The 19,184-nt window shown below is 42.3% G+C and overlaps 1 protein-coding gene across 7 annotated transcripts in view; it reads left to right on the top strand.

Annotated features, from left to right (window-relative positions):
* Window positions 1-19,184, top strand: part of LOC140685391 (junction-mediating and -regulatory protein-like) — a 68,398-nt gene that overhangs the window by 178 nt on the left and 49,036 nt on the right. For 5 of the 7 annotated variants that reach the window (XM_072956910.1, XM_072956907.1, XM_072956905.1 and 2 more), the window contains exons 1-3: window positions 233-491; window positions 1,832-1,966; window positions 4,574-4,817. In XM_072956910.1, coding sequence (XP_072813011.1) covers window positions 456-491; window positions 1,832-1,966; window positions 4,574-4,675 — 273 coding nt within the window. In that variant the 5' untranslated portion in view covers window positions 233-455 and the 3' untranslated portion in view covers window positions 4,676-4,817. Of the gene's footprint in view, window positions 1-86; window positions 201-232; window positions 492-1,831; window positions 1,967-4,573; window positions 4,818-19,184 lie in introns of those variants that run through there. The other 2 variants (XM_072956908.1, XM_072956906.1) reach the window with 2 other exon arrangements.

The raw sequence follows: 19,184 nt of genomic DNA, 5'->3' as shown, positions 1-19,184 counted from the left end.
CGCCAGGCGCTGCGGCAGCTCGGGGCTTGTAAACAGATACCCTCGCACGTGACCGTGTGAACTACGAGCTCCTGGGGGCGTGTTCTCTTTCCCGCGAGCTGTGCCACAAAGGGTTGGGGGCGGTCGGAGGGCAGAGAGGCGGGCGAGCAAGCAGGCAGAGACCCCCAGCGTTTTAGGATGGCTGAAGGCGCCTGGCGAGGGTGAGCGGTGGGGGGCGGGGGTGCTGTTGGCACGGCATAGACAGCGGCTGAGTCCGTTGGCGGGCAGGGCTGGTGACCCCTTCCCCGGGGCCTGGCTCTGGAGCCACCATGTTTTTGGCGCTCAAGGAGAGACTCCAGTTGGACTGAGTGGCCTGGCGGCTGCATGTGTTCTACAAGCGGAAGAAGCACAAGTTCATCTTCATCATCTCCTGGAATGAGATTGAGGGCAGTTTTGCCATAACCTGCTACAACCGGATGGCCCAGAGGCAGAGGAGCGGCACCAGCGGTCAGGTGGGTGCGGGATGGGGCGCCAAGCCTGGCACACCCATGTCCAACAGGACCTGCAGGCTGTATAGCCCAGCAGGCAGGGGTTGGCCTGAGGCCACTGCCTCAGTGACTCAGGGCAGAAGCCCTGGGCCCAGAGCCTCCCGTCCTGGACGGAGGGTAGCTCTCCATGGAGCATGTGCAGCCTTTGAGGGGACCTGCTGCCCTGAAGTTTGTCTGGAAAAGAGGTGGGAAGTCCTCACTGGATCCTGGTGTGGGCCAAGTCCAGCCCGATCCTGAGCACATCTGCAGGTAGTGATGTGCCGCTGTGGAAGCCCTCTTGGCGCCTATGGAAGCCCAGGTGTCCTCAGTGCGTGTAGTGAGCGCCTGCAGGATGGTCACCTAGATTGAGGTGCTAGAAATGGTGAGGGAGGATGAGGCGGATACGGCATACCTGGGACTCTCGGTCACGAAGCAGTGGACGCCCGCCGTGGAGCTGGAGTCCCCGCCAAGGCGTGAAGCTGGGCTGGGCACTTCTTCCAAGATCTGCGCTCAGTGCACCAGCAGCCAAGCCCCGTGAACTCGCAGCTGGAGCCGTGCTTGCTGGTATTCCTCGAGGAGATCTTGGGCATGTGGACAGTGCTCTTTGGGGGCGTCCCGGAGGTGACTGAGCAGGAGATCGCCACTGTTACTGTTACTGGGAAAAGGGAAATAAGAATTACCTAGTTTCTTAGTCACCCCTCAAAGAAAGAATTTTTAACGAGAGAAAGAAAGTGTGATATAAGTCAGATTTTTATTAGTAAAATAAAAAGGTAGTAAAAAATAGTACATTCCCAAGAATTGGGAGCTGGCCAATCCAAGAGGGGAAAAATGGCGCTGCTCCTTTGATTTTCTGTCTTGTATCCTGGCCTAGGGGCATTGTGTGTGTGTGTGTGTGTGTGTGTGATTGATTGATTGATTAATGGCTCAGGTTCTTTGAGTGAACAAGCTGATTGACAACTCAAGTTCCTTATGCTCTGGTTGACAGCTCAGGTTCCTTGTGCTCTGGCATGCCCATCCCCTTTTGGGCAGGTTTTTACCCATGAAGCACATAGAGAAACCAATGGGAGGGGGCTCAGACTGTAATGTTAATTACATTACAATGAGCATTGATTGAAGTTATGCCGGGTCCTTGTCTTATATGCAGCCGCAGCATTTTGATTTTAACTGGCTTCTTTTGCTGGCCCTCATTTAGAGAAAGTAAAAATTTCTGGAAACCCTAATCCTGAATGCATACATACTGTTATTTCCTGGATTGTTCCTTCCCCCTTCCTCTCCCCCTGCCCAATGCTCATTTCTATCTAACTACCTACCATCACCGAATTCAGGTCTACTTGGGCCACGACCTGGACACCTGTGGCTGGAAGATCCTCTCCCAAGAATTCTTCACGGAAACCCACGACCGGGAGTATTATGAACCCTTAGCGAGCTGCAGCAGAAGGGCCAGGAAGCGCATCCAGGAGGTAAGGACCTAGTCTGGGCTCCAGTCATAGCTTTTAGTTACTCACTGCCAAAGGCTGGAGCCTAGGTCTAGGCTGTGCGCTTCTGGGACACTTGTTTTTCTAGACAAGGGAAAAGGAAAACCTGCTTGTGTATTTTCAATTTTTTGTCCACTAGATGGTGGATCACAGTCCCTTATCATAACAACAGAGTTCTTTCTCACAGGTTTGCTTTTCTCTCACAAAGCCCACACTGGGCTTTACACATGGAAAGTGCAAATTGGAAACCATCCAATAAGTTATTTTTTTTTCCCCAGGCTTCCCCTTGTAAAGCAGAAAGCTGAAAGGACATTAGAGGAGAAGGTTAGAGAGAGGAGATGAGTAGTGAGGAAATACAAGGTTTAAGGGAGCTAACCTGCACTTCCCAGGAAGCCATGGGTGGGCCCACCACACCTGTCACTCCTGCTTAGGCTCTGGTGACCTTGTTGTCACTGCGCTGCTCCCAGGAGCACAGAGGAGAAGGCCACGGAGCCTCCACCAGGGCAGTGGTGACTGCTCCTACCCAACAGGTCATCCTGGGAAACAACAGCCACTCCAACCTGTGCTCAGAGAGGTGAAAAGACACTAACCACTGTCCCCGGTGTCCGTGAATCACGTGACCATAGTGGGTCATGTGACAGCCTGGGGGCTGAAGTCCACCCCTTAGACCTTCTGGGAAAGCACGAAATTCAGAGGCAAAGGTAGGTGAGTCCTGGATGCTCGTTTCATGTTTGGGACAGCAGGGCTGAGACTGTCCTCAGACCCGCTCCTCAGGGCTTTAAATTTGGGGTCATTCCCCTCTGCTGCCCCTGCTCTGCTGCGGGTGTGCCTTTTTCCTCCCACCGCCTTGAGAAACTACACTTCCTGGGGCAGGGGACAGTTTGCATGAGTTCTGCCTTTGGCCCAGAATTTGGGGCCAAGACCTTAACTGCCCCCACCCAGAACAACAGAAATGCAGATGATGGGGGTTGTGGGGTGGGGGAGGAGTTATTGTGCAGATCGGGCCAGGTATAGTCCAAGTCTCCACACTTTCCACCTCTGAGAAAGGGAGCTAGGGTTGGAGCTGCCTCAGGGAACTACAGTCAGGTTGGTAACTTAATCCCAAATGGGAGTTCAAGATTAAAAAAAAGTTCTTTACACTCTAGTTGCAGTTTTCTGTAAGTTTCAGATTGTTTTAAACTAAATAAAAAATAATTTGTGGTTTTAAAAGGGAAATTAATCATTCTTACACATGGGTCTAAAAAAAGAGCTTAAAATGTCACTAATATGATGTGTTTTGCGATGATAATGTAACAAATTAAAACCCAGTCATCTAGAGATCACAAATTCATTTATTAAAAATGATCCTGGAATTACATAGCTAGAAGTTTTAAACTTTAAGAAGCCAAAAGGAAAATTCTACATGTTACCAATAATTGCATACCAAATTTGTTTTAAATTGCTATTTAAAACAAAAACTATGGTAGAAATTTCTGTGGTTTATGACACTGGCATTTCATCTCTAGGGTAGATGGGCTTCTTAAGAAAAACATCTTTAAGAGCATTATGGATTAAATGTTCACACGTTGAAATTCGATTCTGCCCCTCCACCCCCTTCCTTTTCCTCCTTATGAGATGCTCAGAGGTACTAAGAGGTGAGGCCTTCGGAAGGTGATTAGGATTAGATGAGGTCGTGAAGGTGGAGCCCTCCTGAATGGGATTAGTGTCCTTATAAGTGTCATCAGTCTGCACCGCTTTCCTTCCGCCCTTCTTTCTGGAATGAGGCCAGACCCAGGCACTGAGTGAGCAAGACTGCGAGTTGAGATTCTGGAGCTGCTGCCACCACCGCAGCATGAGAGCAAGGGAGCACCCGAGGGACCCAGCCCCTGTGCACTGGCCCAGCCGAGACCCGTGCCCTACCTGGGGCCAGCGGGAGCCACGGTATCCCGTCTCCCCATCCCCTCCCCGCCGGCAGCGACAGCTGCACACGTCGGAGCCCGAGCCGGCGGCCGGGGGCCGGGAGGCGGCTACCTACCTCGGGCGGGGCTCGTCAGCGGCTCCGCAGTGAGAGGGCGCTGAGAAGGGGCCAGAGCCTCTGTCTCATCCTGGGGCGTGGGGCAAGGGACCCCCAAGGTGGAGGGAGGGGGTCCCAGCCTCAGCGACACCTATGGGAGCCGGAAGCCGGGTCGGCGCCGAGCGGAGCTGGCTGGATCCCCCACCTCGGTGCCATCTCCGCCATCCTCCTGCGTCTATAGCATCTCGACACTGAGTATATGAGCTGGGACCCCAAGTTCGGCCACCACCCCCCAGCCAGGGGTGTGGGCGGGGACACCAATATGAAGTAGTGGCCTGGGAAACGGGATCAGCAGGACCGGTGCCGCCATTCTTTCCTTCTCTCCCCCTCCCCTCTGCCCCCTTGGGGGTTTTATCCCTTAACCAGTCACTGGACCCTGGCTCCTCGGCAGGACTCCGGGAGGAGGTCTTAGGGCCCCACCCCCACCCCAGCCCCGAGGGCGGCGGGTTTTGGGGGACCTGGAGGGCCGACTGCAGCCTTTGCCCAGAGGGAACTTTATTAAAATCAAAGTACAGAGCATCCCAAACCTGACTGTCCAGGGACAAGTGGACCAGGACCGGCAGAAGACCCAGCCTGAAGAGGCCCAGAAAGAGAAGAGGAGGGAATTGGGGCCGCTGCCTCCTTTGCTCTGTCGGTGTTGAAAAGACCTGAGTGGCTGCCCAGCTTAGCGGCACCAGCCCCGCTTATTCCTCAGTAAGGCGCAGGCCCTGCCGCAGCTGCCGCCTCCATCCCGAGGAGGAAGGGAACCAGCCCACTTTCAGCGCTCTGGCTCTTCTGTAAAGTGTGAGTGGCTCTGGGAAGGGGAGTTGGGGGAAGGGGGAGGGTGCCCGTGCGTCCTGCGGTGTTTTGCCGATGTTTTCCTGGAGTGTTGGGAGCATACAGATGAGCGGGGTGTCTGAGTCCTCACTGCGGGCAGAAGGCATCAGGCAGTCCTGTGTCTTGTAACCTTTTAGTTCTCTGTGCGTGTGATACGCAAGCCTGCAGGTTTCTTTTTGAGGAGTTCTGTCTTTCTGCAGAGTGGACCCTTGCATGTTTCTGGCCATTAATTGGTAAAAGGAAACTGAGGAAGCCAGAGCATATGTGCGCACAGAGGACATCTCTGTGTATGTAGCTTTTCCTGGTACATCGGGTGGGAAACAGCGCTGTAGGTTTTGTTTCTGGGCAACTCCTATTTGGGTTCCCAAATGGAAGCCTCTGACTCTGTGAGGCCCTGAATGTAAAATTTATTTTCTATTCTGCAGTCTTCCTTGAGAGTTTTCATTTCAGTACAGGAGCTTTTTACCTTCTCATTTCCTGGGTGCAGTTCCTGCGTATCAGCAGGACGTGGTAACCGAGATCAGTTACTCAGGAAACTTGGGGTTCTTAGGAATCATAACTGATTTGGGGGAGAGCATTTTGTACTTTAACCAGTTTATTAAAAACGTATTTCATTTTTCCTTAGCCAAAATTTGTTTTTTCCCTGAGTTGTATATGTCCTAATCGACAGCATTTTTTAATTGGTGGAATGACTTGTGACTTATTTCAGTTGTCTTCTCTATTAAATGAGGATGATTTTTTTATCCCTTTTTGTTACTTTAAAGGAGAAGCCTATAGAATCTTTGATTTGTATATTAAGTATCCTCTCAGAGTGCAAAATTAAAGAGGAGGAAGATAATGAATATTTTGTATGTTTACGTAGACTTTAAGTGTTAGGCATAGGTGGAATTTTACATAACAAAGCAGACAGTACCAAACTGAGGATCGCAGGCCCCCGGAGAGCTGTGTGGGCTTCGTTCTGAAGCCACTGCTGAGAGAGGCTCTGTGGAGTGAATGTAAGCCTGAGTCATCTGTGTCAACTTTTCCATTCAGGACCTTGATCAAACTTATTTAAAACTTCCTCAAACACTTTTTAGCCTGTACTTTTTTCTTCTAAAGTGACAAATTCTACAAGTTTTTTAGCCCTCGTTTTTATTAGTAATTCATTTATTTATCCAAAACCTGTCTCTTTAAAGTTCCAGGACAAGTCCTGAGCGTGTGTTTTGAGAAATGCTAAAATGAGCTGGAGTTCATCTTTTCCTGGTTTTGTAGATTTTCAGTATTCCTCTTTACCATCATTGTTCCTGACTGTTTTTGTCTGTTTTGCAATCACTTTGCCCTCCCCTGGAACTTCTCCAGCTGTTTTATTCTTCTTTATATGCCTTGTTCTTGTTATGCCTTTGTTATGAACCTTAAATTCTGTCTATTTTAAATAGATGCTGACATTAAATTATTGTGTAATGGATGTAATGTTAGATGTGAGATCAAAGACAACTGTTGCTGGACCTGTTATTTTGTGACCATGGGAAAGTCATGTATCCCATGTTTCACAAAGATATGAAGAGACATCTAGTCCTGCATAGGCTGCTTTTCGGGGGTAGGAAGGGAGGACAAACCAACAAAATAGTTTCAGTGTAAATTATACTCCATCAGAGTTTCTTAGTAAATTTAAGACTTTTATTGCTTTTACTATAGATTGGTTAAAACTCATGTCAGTGCTTTATTGTGTATTTATTTAGGAGCAAAGAAACAACAAATTAATTGGGGGCCCCGCTTTTGAGATGCTTTTACTTATGAATGGCAGAGACAATGATACACAGATTGCACAAAACTGTAGGGAAAGGGAAATGAACCAGTTTTTAATCTATGACCACTATATGCCAGAAAGTTTTTGGTATATTATAGATGTAAGTGTGTTTGTACATTTTTCATTGGGGAAATGTTGATATTGGACTACACAGAACATATTGGAGTGTCTGAGCCAGTAGAAGAAAAGAGCAGCTGGAGATAGTGTTGAAGACTTTTGGAGCTGGAGGATGTGGGGAGCAGAGGTAATTAGGAAGATGGTTGATGGGAAATCACAGGGAAGTTGTTGAGTAGCTTAGGGTCAGTTTGTGCTTGTGTGGGTATGTGTTTACAGCTCAAAGAATCAGTTGAGAACAATGTTCCTGAAAGGGTAGCTTTAAACCATAGAGAAATTGTATTTTAAACCAAGGCATTATACTTGGATTAGGATTTTGTTTTTCTAGGGAGCCAACATTTTTATACCATGGTCACTGAAGAGCAATACAGATGGAGGAGTGAAAAAGGTGTTTCCAATATATTAGCATGGTGCTAGTGGTTTCTGATACAAAGTAATTCAGAAATGGGGCAGTGGACTTTGTTTTGGACAATAAATTTTCGAGTTGAAGTTGGATACTGATGAAATCTCAAGACAGTAAAATAATGAGCAATATGCTGAAAATGTAGAATTGGAAGTCATTATCAAAGTATTAAAGTTTCTCAAGAGTGCTGATGGAGAGCAAAGAGCTGACAAATGGGTATTTTTACTTGGGAGAGGAGAATCTGTTAAAGTTAGCAAAGGTACAGTAAGAATAGAGATGGATGAGCCTCTCCCTAAAATAGATATTTCTAAAGTGAGTAAAACTTGAAGTGGAAAAGGGGGAACAGCCAGTCTCAGGACACATGATTTTTTTGAAACTCCTGGCAAGCTTTTTGTAGGGTATGTATGTCTCTTGAGGTTAAGTTCAAAAGAATATGTAGGGTTTCACTGTTAAGGAACTTATACATAAAGGACAGATCTGTTTCACCAAATTCATGTTTTTAAAATTTGCCTTTCATTATCATACTGAGTTTTGTCCCCAACATGATGAAGTGGGGCTAAAATAGCTGGCAAAGAAGGCTGCTTCTCCTGCTGGCAGGTGGTGTGTGTATTTGTGTCCCATACAGTGGACGGGACAGCCCTTTGCTGGCATAGCATTGCTGAAAATGCCTTTAAAAAATCTTTTTATTAAAAAACTAACAAATAAAACCAACTTGACACTTAAAAACTCCTTACATTTTTGAAGCATAAGATGCTGGAAGACTGATTTTTTAAAAATTTAAAACAATTTAAAAATTTTCATTGTGAAGCATGGAATTTACTGTTGATGCCAACAAGGATTGAGGATTGTGAGGTAGGGAATCTCTATAGCCACACTATCTTGTGTTCCTTAGTTTGAATTCACCACCTCCTTTGTAGTCTTGTGTTTCTTAGTTTGAATTCACCACCTCCTTTGTAGCTTCTTTGGCCTTTTCTTAGGAGTGACTGTTCCAATGGCAGAACTTCCAGGTAAGATCTATTTAGATGGGGAGCTAGATGTAAGGTGGTTCTGGAACAGATGCCATATGGGCACCTTCCCTCCTCATCCTCTATCTTCCACAACATTTTTATGCAAGTGAAATCATGGTTTGATGAACTTTAAAGGGCAGTCTTTTTGGGTTAACATAATTTACTAGTAAAGGCAGTGGGAAGGGTGGGACTCTGGTAGTTGGAAATGGTAACGTCATGTGCTTTGCCCTGGCAACTTTGGGATGGATATGAGATGATTAAAAAGACTTAGGAGTGTGCATTTGTGTTTGTGTGCTTGACACCAGATGAGCTAGCAGCCCACACCTAGGCTAGCAGCAGCCCAGTGTGTGTACATTGGAGATGGTACTTGGAGAATTCTTGTGCTGCCTCTGACATCTCGTTGTGTAGTGGAGGGATTGGCTAACTTTTTTTGTTTGTTTGTTTCTTTTTTTTTGGTGATGGACCAGTTAGTAAATATTTAAATTTTGTGGACCACATGGTCCTGTCACGATGATTCAGTTCTGCTCTTGTAGTGCAAATACAGCCACAGACATTCTGTAGGTGAATGAAGGTGACTGTGTTCTAATAAAACCTTATGCATAAAAACTGGAGGCAGGATGGGTTTGGCTTATAGTTTAAGGACCCCTGATGTAGACAACTGCCAAGTCCACCTGCATGCAGTCTGAGAATCCCTCTACTGCAAAGCTGAGATTGGATATTTCAGGTGGCCTCTGTTTTCTAAGTGAGATGTGTTCCTTGGGGGCTTTCTTAAAATGATTCTGCAGAGTCTACTGTTCAAGTTACTTTTGCCTCCATAGTAATGAAAACAATGGACTGAGGAACAGGGGCAATGACATCTATGAAGGGATGCAGCCAAAAAGTAGGGACACTTGCATTTCTTGTTCAAAGATACCATAATATATAAGGTACTACATAGTGATATAATGGCTGTGCATCATGGCCAGAAGTGTCTTTGGAGGATCTGAAGAAACTTCTGGGTATAATTATGAAAGATTCTGAAAATAAGTTGTAAAGCACTTACTTTAGATGTGAAATTAGAAGTGCTTATGGTCTGTTTGAACCAGATGGAAGTATTCGTCTAACTGTAAGAACACTGAGGTTTGATACTTAAGCGTCTTAGAGCCTTGACCTCCTGCAGCGCCCAGCGCAGTGTGCAGAGTCCCGCTCTGCCGTCTGGTCCTGCTACTGGCGGCTGTTGTTTCCTAGGCGCCCCGCACAGCGTGTGTGCGTGCGCGTGCGCGTTAGAGCGCTTCCGCAGCCTGGGGTGACGGCAGCACGGGGCCAATTATTTCCTAAGTGACTCTATCTCACAAGTGTTGTTTAGAAAGAATAATTCACTTTGGTCAATTTTACATCATAGCTAGCACCACAGCACTTGTTTCATATGTCAACAAATAGCTACGTTGGATGATGGTATATTTTTGCCTGGTTTCATAAATCTTATTTATCTTTGGGTTCCCCAGTTTCCCTTAGGGGAAAGGATTACTCTTCCAATAGTGACACTTTTTAGTTCGTGTCAAGCCTGCTTTTACTTTACATAGTATTTCTACACATGTAATAGATACTTCAATTCCTCTTCCTTTAAGAAAGGTGCCTGACAGTTTTATATAAACCGACATTTTTAGTATACCTTTTAGAAAGAAGGTCACTGTAAAGTTACTTTCCCATTCATTAGGAGATGATTCTTTCCTTGCTGTCTTTGAATACTTTCTTTTATTTATTTATTAATTTTTTTGTCTTTTTACGTAATTTGTCATTCTCAGGCTTAAGGATGGGTGGCAATTTAAAAGACACAAGGTGTTCCTCTCATATCTGCAAATATCCCAAATAGAAATGTTCCGTATTGTTGACACATTCAGTGGACCAGGGAAAAGAGTGGAGCATTGGTTTATTTTTCCTTTTTAGTGTAGTTGAATTTTCATTACAAACAGATGAGTAAAGTTGTTTTCAAATAATGAACTCTTGCTGTTCAACCTTTCTCCTTTGAGACTTTTTCCCACTAAGCAGAAAACCAGCCTGTCTTATTCCTTCATGTAGTTGTAGGTTTTCCTTGCTTTCTTCTGACCCCTCCTGGGCACATTCTCATGCTCCCTTTCATATGTGTTTAGAGTGTATTTCCTTAATCAACATGACATTTCCTGAACACTATGGGATATATATTTTCTAATAAGTATACTTTTACCCACAAGTATATTTAAAATTTCCTCCTATTCTACCTTTAGAATTTATGAATTATTTGAGGGAACATCTGTCCTTGATCTGGATACTGAGAGACAGACCAATGTATGACAGTTTTTCTAAAATATTCCCTTAAAAAGTTTTGAGTAACAATTGATTTCTCTAAACTTGTAAGTTGATACAAGTAAATACAAGATCCTATGTTTGTGTTGTGCTATCCTGCAATGCAGACTTTTGAAAAATAATACAAATGCACAAGAGTCCTTACTGCTTGAGTATCTTATATTTTGCTTTTCCCCCATCACCTTAGGGACAGCTGGCAGATCAGTCAGATAGCATGAAGTGTCTGTTGCTTTGCTGTGTGGCCTCTGCCCCCTCTTTTTCCAGCTGAAGGTTGGCTAATGGAGACCTGGGTGGCTTCAGGCAGGAGGCAGCACGTGCTGAGATTGTGTCTGTGGGAGCCTGAGTCATGCTGGATGCTTCTTTCTGCATGATGGCTATGAACTTAGGGAGTATTAATGGTGCAGAATATTTTTCTGTCACTTAGCCTTTCCTCTGAGATGATCACCCTAGGATAATACATTGAATGCATCAATATTTTGGGCCAAATATGAAGTAGCAAGACACATTGCTGGTTTGTTTTTGGAAGAATGTATGTATCTTATGAGGCTTTTAAAATGTCATGCTTTTTAGGTTGGTTAAGGGTCTAATAATAGACCTTTGCATGACATCCTCTATGTCTGAGAAGGACTTGCCTCACTAGTAGTAGTGGGTAATTTGCAACAATCTCATGTTTGGAAGCACTATGCGTATCTGGAGCCAGCACCGTGTTGCTGGTTCACTTCTCATTTCCCTCATAAAATATATTCACACTGTGGAGGCAGAAGATTCATTAGTAAGGCAGTGTCATTCTTAGCTATGTGGCCTGGAATGAGTTACTTACCCTTTTTCGCTATGGGCCTCATCACATGTGGATGGAAAACCATGTCCTTCCCAGGGCTGTTAGGACTAAATGAGATAATATAAAGCACATGCAGAACTCTCCCAGCGCCACATAGGACAGTGTGGCCCCGCACTATTAACGTGAGTTAAAGGTCTTTTACAGTGCGAAGCAGACAGAAGGCTAAAGTCAGGCTTTATGTTGCCCAACACTTAAACTCAGCCCTGGAGTTTGACAAATAAAACTGAAATAATTCTACAGTGTTTTCAAAAGCATCTGTACTAGTGTGTGATTCATTAACATATTATTTAAAAATCTTAAAAAGTAGAGAAATGACAGAACTACTGTGCTTATTATTTACAGAAAAGAAAGACTAATTTGAACATAATTAGAGTTTGAATTCATCTCCAAAGACCTCCGTAGTGCTTAGATCAGAAAGAATGTTTTTGATGAATTCATTGATTAGCTCTGAAAGTGACTTTGGTTTAAATTGTCCGTTTGGAAATATCTATTTTTTTAAACATCCTTTGGTTTAATGCTTTGAAATGAAAAGCTTAAAAAAATACAGGAAGAAGTTTAATAAGTTTAATTTGTATCATTACATCTCAAACTATGATTGATGGAATTTTATTCAGGTGGTTTTGTTGTAACTGAAGTTTGATTTTCTCCTTTTCCTAAAATGATGTGAAGGTGGGGTGGACATTCCCTTTTCATGCTTAATATTTATTAAATACAGGATCCGTTTTCAGAAATAATTTTCCTTTCCTTCCTTAGATTTGGCATAATCAGTGTTCAGCTGTCAAATTCAAGAAATAAATGCTTCTTGTTTTTTTTTTTTTTGTATTTGGGAAGTATTTCTACTTTGAGAGCAATATGAATTTGCTTTCATAGTCTGTTTATTTAATAGAGTTCTATATTTAAGACAAGTGTATGAAAAAAATCCAAAGGCAGAAAGAAAAGATTGAGATATGTTTCTTAGTACTTTTTATCTTGCCAACTCTTGTCCTCATTCCCTGACTGCTTTTTTTTTAAACATTTTTCATTTTTTATTGATTTATAATCATTTTACAATGTTGTGTCAAATTCCAGTGTAGGGCACACTTTTTCAGTTATACATGGACATATATACGTTCATTGTCACATTTTTTTCTCTGTGAGTTACCATAAGATATTGTATATATTTCCCTGTGCTACACAGTATAATCTTGTTTATCTATTCTACAATTTTGAAATCCCATCTATCCCTTCCCACCCCCCACCCCTTTGACCACCACAAGTTTGTATTCTATGTCTATGAGTCTATTTCTGTTCTGTATTTATACTTTGTTTGTTTTTTAAGATTCCACATATGAGAGATCTCATATGGTATTTTTCTTTCTCTTTCTGGCTTACTCTCGGACTGCTTTTAAGGCACATTTGCTTTAGATTTTGGTGTAAATGCAGAAGTTAAATTAGCTTATGTATTAGTGCATCTCTAAGTAGTTAATTTAATGAATATTCTAATTTTTTAAGCAAATTCAATATTTTAAATATTTTTGCTTGTTGGTAACGATTGCAATCATGCTTCTGGAGTTACACTTCTTTCCATTGTAGAGATTTTCAGAACTTTGCAGTCATGGATGTGTTACTGGACTGAAGGGAGAAGAGCAGAGTCTGTCTAGTGGGTTTAATTTCCTCCTGTGTAGTTACCATGTGTGTAACACCAGAAGGCTACATAAATATATATGTGGGATGTCAGTTTTAATTTGTTTGATTGGTGGTCTCTTTAGTGACTACTGTGTGAATTTGATAATGTGCCCTTTGGACTGATGCTGCAACATGCAGAGAACATTTTTCTACCTGTCTACAAGTAGACTTCTTTTCATTAGAGAAATATTACAAATTTAACTTACTAGATGAGAAATTTAGAGCAGGAAACAAAAATTTTCAGAGTGTTTGTGAAGGCCATTTAGTGGGAGAGGGGACGTGCAGAGGTGGGGAGAGACACGCAGGGCACAGGAGGGAGGGAAGAGGCAGACACGGAGAGAAGGGCTTGGGAAGGTCTGAGGTCAGCCTTAGTCTGAGTTCACAGCTGTCATTTCTTCGGGCTGTGGCCCTGGGGCATTACCACTTGTTATCTACCGCTCTTTGAAATGTTGATTAGATGCTTGATTCTAGTTCCTGCTTTTCAGCATCTGGATTGTTTAAACCACTGAAGTTGTGCTGGGCATGGGTCAGTCAGGGTACCCAGGCAGGGAGATTCTACAGCAGCTGCTATAGGAGAGGGGTGGACCAATGGTTTTTGACTACATTGGAGTTTCTATTTTGCTTTGTTTTGCTGTTTTCTTTCCTCATTGGCCACTTTTCCCTAGCCTTGCCTAAGAAGGATACTTGTAGTTCTGTGCATGTGACATAGTATTTGAGAGGCAAGCCTTGGAGTTGACAGACCCAGCTTTCTCCAGCTGTGCTGCTTTGTGACCTTGGGCAGGTTATTTATTCTCTGTGTTAACCTGTAAACCTGGGATCATAAGAATACTACCTACCTCTGTCACAGGGCAGCTAAGAGGATTGAGATAATATATCACAGTGTCTGCTCAGAGTTAGTGCCCAGTAAATGTTAGCTGTTGCAATAACGTTGAATAGTACAATAGTCTTCTTATTTCTGTGTGTGTGCTTGCTGGGTGTTTTGTTGTTGTTGTTTGTTTGTTTTTTGTTTTTTGAATGCTGAATACATTTGTGGCCTTAGTTTCTGAATAGGTGAACTGTTTTGAAAACTGCCTTTATTCAGCAGCAGACATTTACTGAGCACCTACTGTGACAGGGATTGACATAAGTGAACAGGACATAAAGCCCCTACCCTCTGGAAACTTACATTCTGCTTGGGGGAGACAAAATACATAAAGCAAAGTAGATGACCCATCACCCATCTTATGAATTTTGGTGTTTGACTCCATATGTCTAAGCTTCCACTAACAACCATTAGTCTTCACCTTCAGCTCTTTTGATTTCATTCCTGTAGTTGTGCCTGAGTGTTTGTGACAGGAACGCCCTAAAAGCACAGAGCTAGTCTCATCTCCAGCTACTGTTCCATCTGAATTCTAAGGCACATATCACTCCTCATCATTTCCCTGAGTTGCTGCTTGCATTGGCTATCACAAAGTTTACATTTCAGTCCCCAAACTTCTGTTTCTTGTTGTTTTCAGATGTGTTGCTCCTCCTCAGTTTATTACAATTGGCTCATGCATTTTCTTTCCTAAGAGAGGATACTAGAAACCCTTTTTAAGAAGTATTCCCTGACTAATGTAACTGTATACTTGTTGCCAAAAGATTGGCCCCCGGTCCCTGACAAGCCAAAGAATTCAGAGACTGGATCTTGGAGCTTAGAAGAAAAGAGGCAGCTTTATAGCTTTGTCAGGCAAAGGGGATTCACAGCATGCTAGTGCCTTCCAAACTGTGTACCCACCTTGGGGATGGAGTGGGTGGGGGTGGTTCTAGAGCCATAGCTCAAACAATAAAGCATTGATAACCATCAACACAATCATTTTCTCATCAGAAAACTCAGAATGGTGTTATGATGCTTCCGGTGATCAGTTCTATGGAGGGTAGTGGGTAGATCGCTTTATTTCAAGGTGTGGTCTTCTTGGTAATTCAGGCTATTTTATAAGGTGACAGTCCTGTGACCAGACCTTCTTCTTGGAGAAGGACTCAGAGACCCAGCATGATGATGACTTTCAATGACTGGAATAAAGTAGAAACAGTAGGATCAATAGCTTCGGTTTCAACAACAGGCCTGGAACCATGAGTAGCAACCGGTCAGTCAGGTCAGTTGACCGTTTTAAGGGTGAGCATAAGAATAAGCAATCTGTTAGCCTAAGTGCGGCCATTTTTTAATCCTCCTTCATACTTCTGCTCATTTGTGTTTCTCACCCTCTGTGTGTTGTTAACTGAGATACTTAACTTATTCTGTGTCTTTAAAAAAACCTTTTTTTTGTGTGTGTGTGTCTCTTCAATTGAGTTGTAAGCCTTCTTAGGTCAGGGACTACCTTTCTATTCTGAGCCTTAGCTTCCCCATTTGAAACAAGGTAATGTTAGAGCAGGCAGATAGCTAGATATAAGCAGAGAAAGGGGAACACAGACCAAATGGCAGCAATTGGGCAGAAAGGAGGGGCACAAGCCAAATGCAGGAAACCACATATCATGTAAGCACCAGAGGTCCATTGGCAGAGAAAGATAAGCAGGAATCTTTGAGCTCATTTGGGGGTGATCAGTGGCCTGGAGACAAATAAAGAAAGATGAGAAAAGGCAGGAATTTCCAGTGTCTGAATGAAACTTTTTCTCATTATGTCCTCATTTCATTAATATTACCCTTGCAGATTAGAAGTATCCATCATGCACTGATGCCACACTTCTGATCCAGTCTAAATAAGGACAGAAATCCCTTTTCTCTTTGGGAATGTGGATTTGGGATGATAATCAGGGAATCTGACCCCAAACCGTTCCTTCCCGAATGAATAATCCACCCATTCTCTTTTACACCCTATGTAATCAACTTGCCAGAGAAACACAGGGCAGCTGCTCATCTGAGCCTGCTAACTCTCCCCTTGAGAGTGTACAATCCATCCCTTAATAAGTTCTCACTTAACCTTTATTAACCACTACATCTTATCTCAGAATTCTTTCTGCAATGGGACAAGAACCTGGTACACTGGTTACATCCACCGACGATATTAATACCTACCTCACAGGGATGTTGTGAGACTTCAGAGAGGTAATGTGTGGAAAAGGTCTTGAGCCAAATCCTTAATAAATGTGGTTTTTTTTTTTCTTTGAATCACTCTAGTTCCTAAAGTTGGTACTGGGCATACATACAGTCAGTGCTTAAAAAATACTTGTTAGTTTATCCTGAATTGAGGTTGGGAGTCTTTTAATTTAAATTCCTCTTGTGTGGATAATTTTATTTTTTTATTTTCAGATAAAAATCAGAATATTACATTTCAAGTGTCAGATGAAAAAGGCTGAGGCATTAATAAGTGACAACAGAACAGTGACTAGAGCAGGGACTGAAGCCCCGTTGTGTGGGTTAAGTATGGGCTGCCACACTTGTTGGTTATGTGACTCTTGGCAAATTGTTTAATTTTCTTGGCCTTAGTTTCTTTATTTGTTGAGCTGGGGAAATAACAACTATTTCATGGACACTATGTTGTTAGGTGAAGTGAGATAACCACTGAGCAGCGTAGCACGCTGCCTGCATGCAGCAGTGGCCACAGAGGGGCATTTGGCAACATCTGCAGATGTTTCTGATGGTCGCAAGTAGGGGAGAGTTGTGTGTGAGGGTGCTGCTGGTTTCTAGTTGGTAGGGGTCAGGTGTAAACCTTGTACAGGACAGCACCCCATGATGAAGTATGATCTGGTCCAAAAGGTCAATGATACCAAGTTTGGGAAACCTTGCTCCATCATTAAATTCTCTGTTTCTCATTTGATTACTTCCTTTGTAGCATAAGGTACTTTACCAGTTAGATTTTGTATAAATACTGATTATTGTTAAAGATAAAGCTTAGACATGGATAAGCCTCTAACCCACATTTTAAAACATAGACATAAAGGAAAATTAACAAATTTCATGATTTTTATTTTTTAAGATGATAAGGCAATTACTCAAAAGGTAAAAGTATTTATACTATTATTCAGAAGCTAGGAAGGGTTTCCGGGTAGATTTTACTAATTTTTATACAATTTAAAAAAATTTATTCACCCCATCTGCCTGAATTTAATTTTTTTAAATGGCAAACTATTCACGTGAAAGTATAGCAAGAGTTAGGGGGCTTACAAAATGTGAGTGCCATGATATGTAAGTATTTGTATAGTCAAGTACATGCTAATGGAAAAAGCAAGTATCAATGTTAATAGAATGATCATTGGGAGAAACCTTGCATCATGTCTGATTTCCCTTTCTTCCTTCAAGTTTTATTACTCACTAAGGAATTAATTTTTTTCCTACTGTTTAAAATTGAACCCTGTCCATTTAAGGAGCTTCTAATTTGATCCCGTTGCTCTTTTCCTTTATTTTCCTACCTGAATTGATACTTTGCTTAAGGGAGAGCCTTTTCTAGTCCAGATTTAATCTAGCATTCAAACCTCCCTTTATTTCAGGGAGAGATTTAAGTGCTAATGCTCTAAGGCTGGAATTGGAAGGAAATAACTTTTCCCTTATAAATATAATATTAGCTGTGTACCATCTTTGGGAGAATTGGAAAAGTAGTCAATTGCATCATTTTCTGTGTTGTAATTCAAATGACTGCTTCCATCTAAAAACTGACTGTATATCCATTTGTATGTAACATGTATATATTTAATGCAGTTTGTGTGTGTGTATGTGTGTGTGCATGTATATGGTTTCATGTATGTGTCTGCACCTGGCTATTTCCTCTGTCTGAAGTACTGTTTTCCTTTCATCTGTGAAACATTTATCCCTTAAGACTCTATTTAAATATCATCTCCTTTAGAAAGCCTGTCCTGTTTAATGTGAGTAGAGTTAGTTGTTTTTCCTACTGATTATGCACAGTATCTATGTGGCTTTCATAGCAGTTAACATAGGTATTTGTATTTTTCTCTTCTACTAGCCTGTCAATTCTTTGACTACAAGGGTTCTATCTTATTTATCTTTTTAGTAAATCTCTCCTCCCCAAAATGCCTAATATTTGCTGCCACATAGTGGCATATAGTAAGTCAACCAATGAATGAGAGAGAAAAAAAGGGAATGATTTTCTAATAGGCTCTGCAAGAGGAAAATATTATTATCTTGTCACTTTTGTATCCATGTGCTTAGTGTAGTGTCAATCCAAAGGTGTTCAACAAATATTTATTAAATGAATTAGAAGGCAGTCACCAAAGTTGATAGAGATTTCATGTGAACTTTTCCCTTCATTTCTAGGAAGTATAAAACAGCCTATACTTTTGGCACATGTGATGCATTAAGTTGACCTTCTTCTTGACTCAGCAATGAGACTTTTGATCCAACAGGCACTTCCTGAAAGATGCTTTTGTTTGATTTCTTTTCCACCTAAGTGCCCAATCTTATGTTGAGTGTGTTGGAAAAATGAATGTACAGTATCAGTCTTACACTGTGGGTGAGCTATCATTAAGTACAGGTGTTAAATATGGCCTCTGATCTCCTCTGCCCAGTGTGAGCAGGTCTTTATTCTCAAGTTTGGATAATGACTAAGGCTGTTGAAACATGGGAGAGAACAAGGGTGAGGAAGGTGCCTGCTAGGTCTCTTTCTTTTGATGGTTGATTTTATACCTGTGAGCTGCCCCTAGTTATTTATAAAGAATCAACTAGGAGAGGGCTGAGAATCTACAGGATAAAAATGCAGATTTGATTATTTGATAAATTAATAATTTGATCATTATTTGTTTTGATTATCATTGTTACCACTTATTGAATGTTTGCAATATATCAGACCCTCTGCTAAGGATATTTACATGCATTACTTATTTCTCACAGCAGTCCCTATGAAATAGATACTAACAAGCCTGTTTTATGGCAGAAGAACTGATTCAGAGAATTGTCTAAGAATGCATAGCTAGGAATTTGAATTCACAGAACTAGAACTCAAATCCAGATCCATCTGACTGTGATCTATGCTTTTAGTCACCGTGCTGCTGCCTCTTAAGTTTCAGTGGAGGAGGTTTTTTTCTTTTAATTTGTGTTTTTATTTATTTATTTATTTGGGGGGAGATAATTAAATTTATTTATTTATTCATTTATTCATTTATTTAAGGTGGTACTGGTGATTGAACCCAGGAACATGTGCATGCTAAGCACACACTCTATCACTGAGCTATGCCCTCTCCCTTCAGTGAAAAGTTTTATATTGAAAATTGTAGTACTGAAATAGGAGGGGAA

The sequence above is a fragment of the Vicugna pacos genome, unplaced genomic scaffold (assembly GCF_048564905.1).
Source record: "Vicugna pacos unplaced genomic scaffold, VicPac4 SAC-SAT, whole genome shotgun sequence".
Taxonomy (NCBI): domain Eukaryota; kingdom Metazoa; phylum Chordata; class Mammalia; order Artiodactyla; family Camelidae; genus Vicugna; species Vicugna pacos.
The sequence above is the reverse complement of the archived record's forward strand: the minus strand, read 5'-3'. Positions and strand labels throughout refer to the sequence as shown.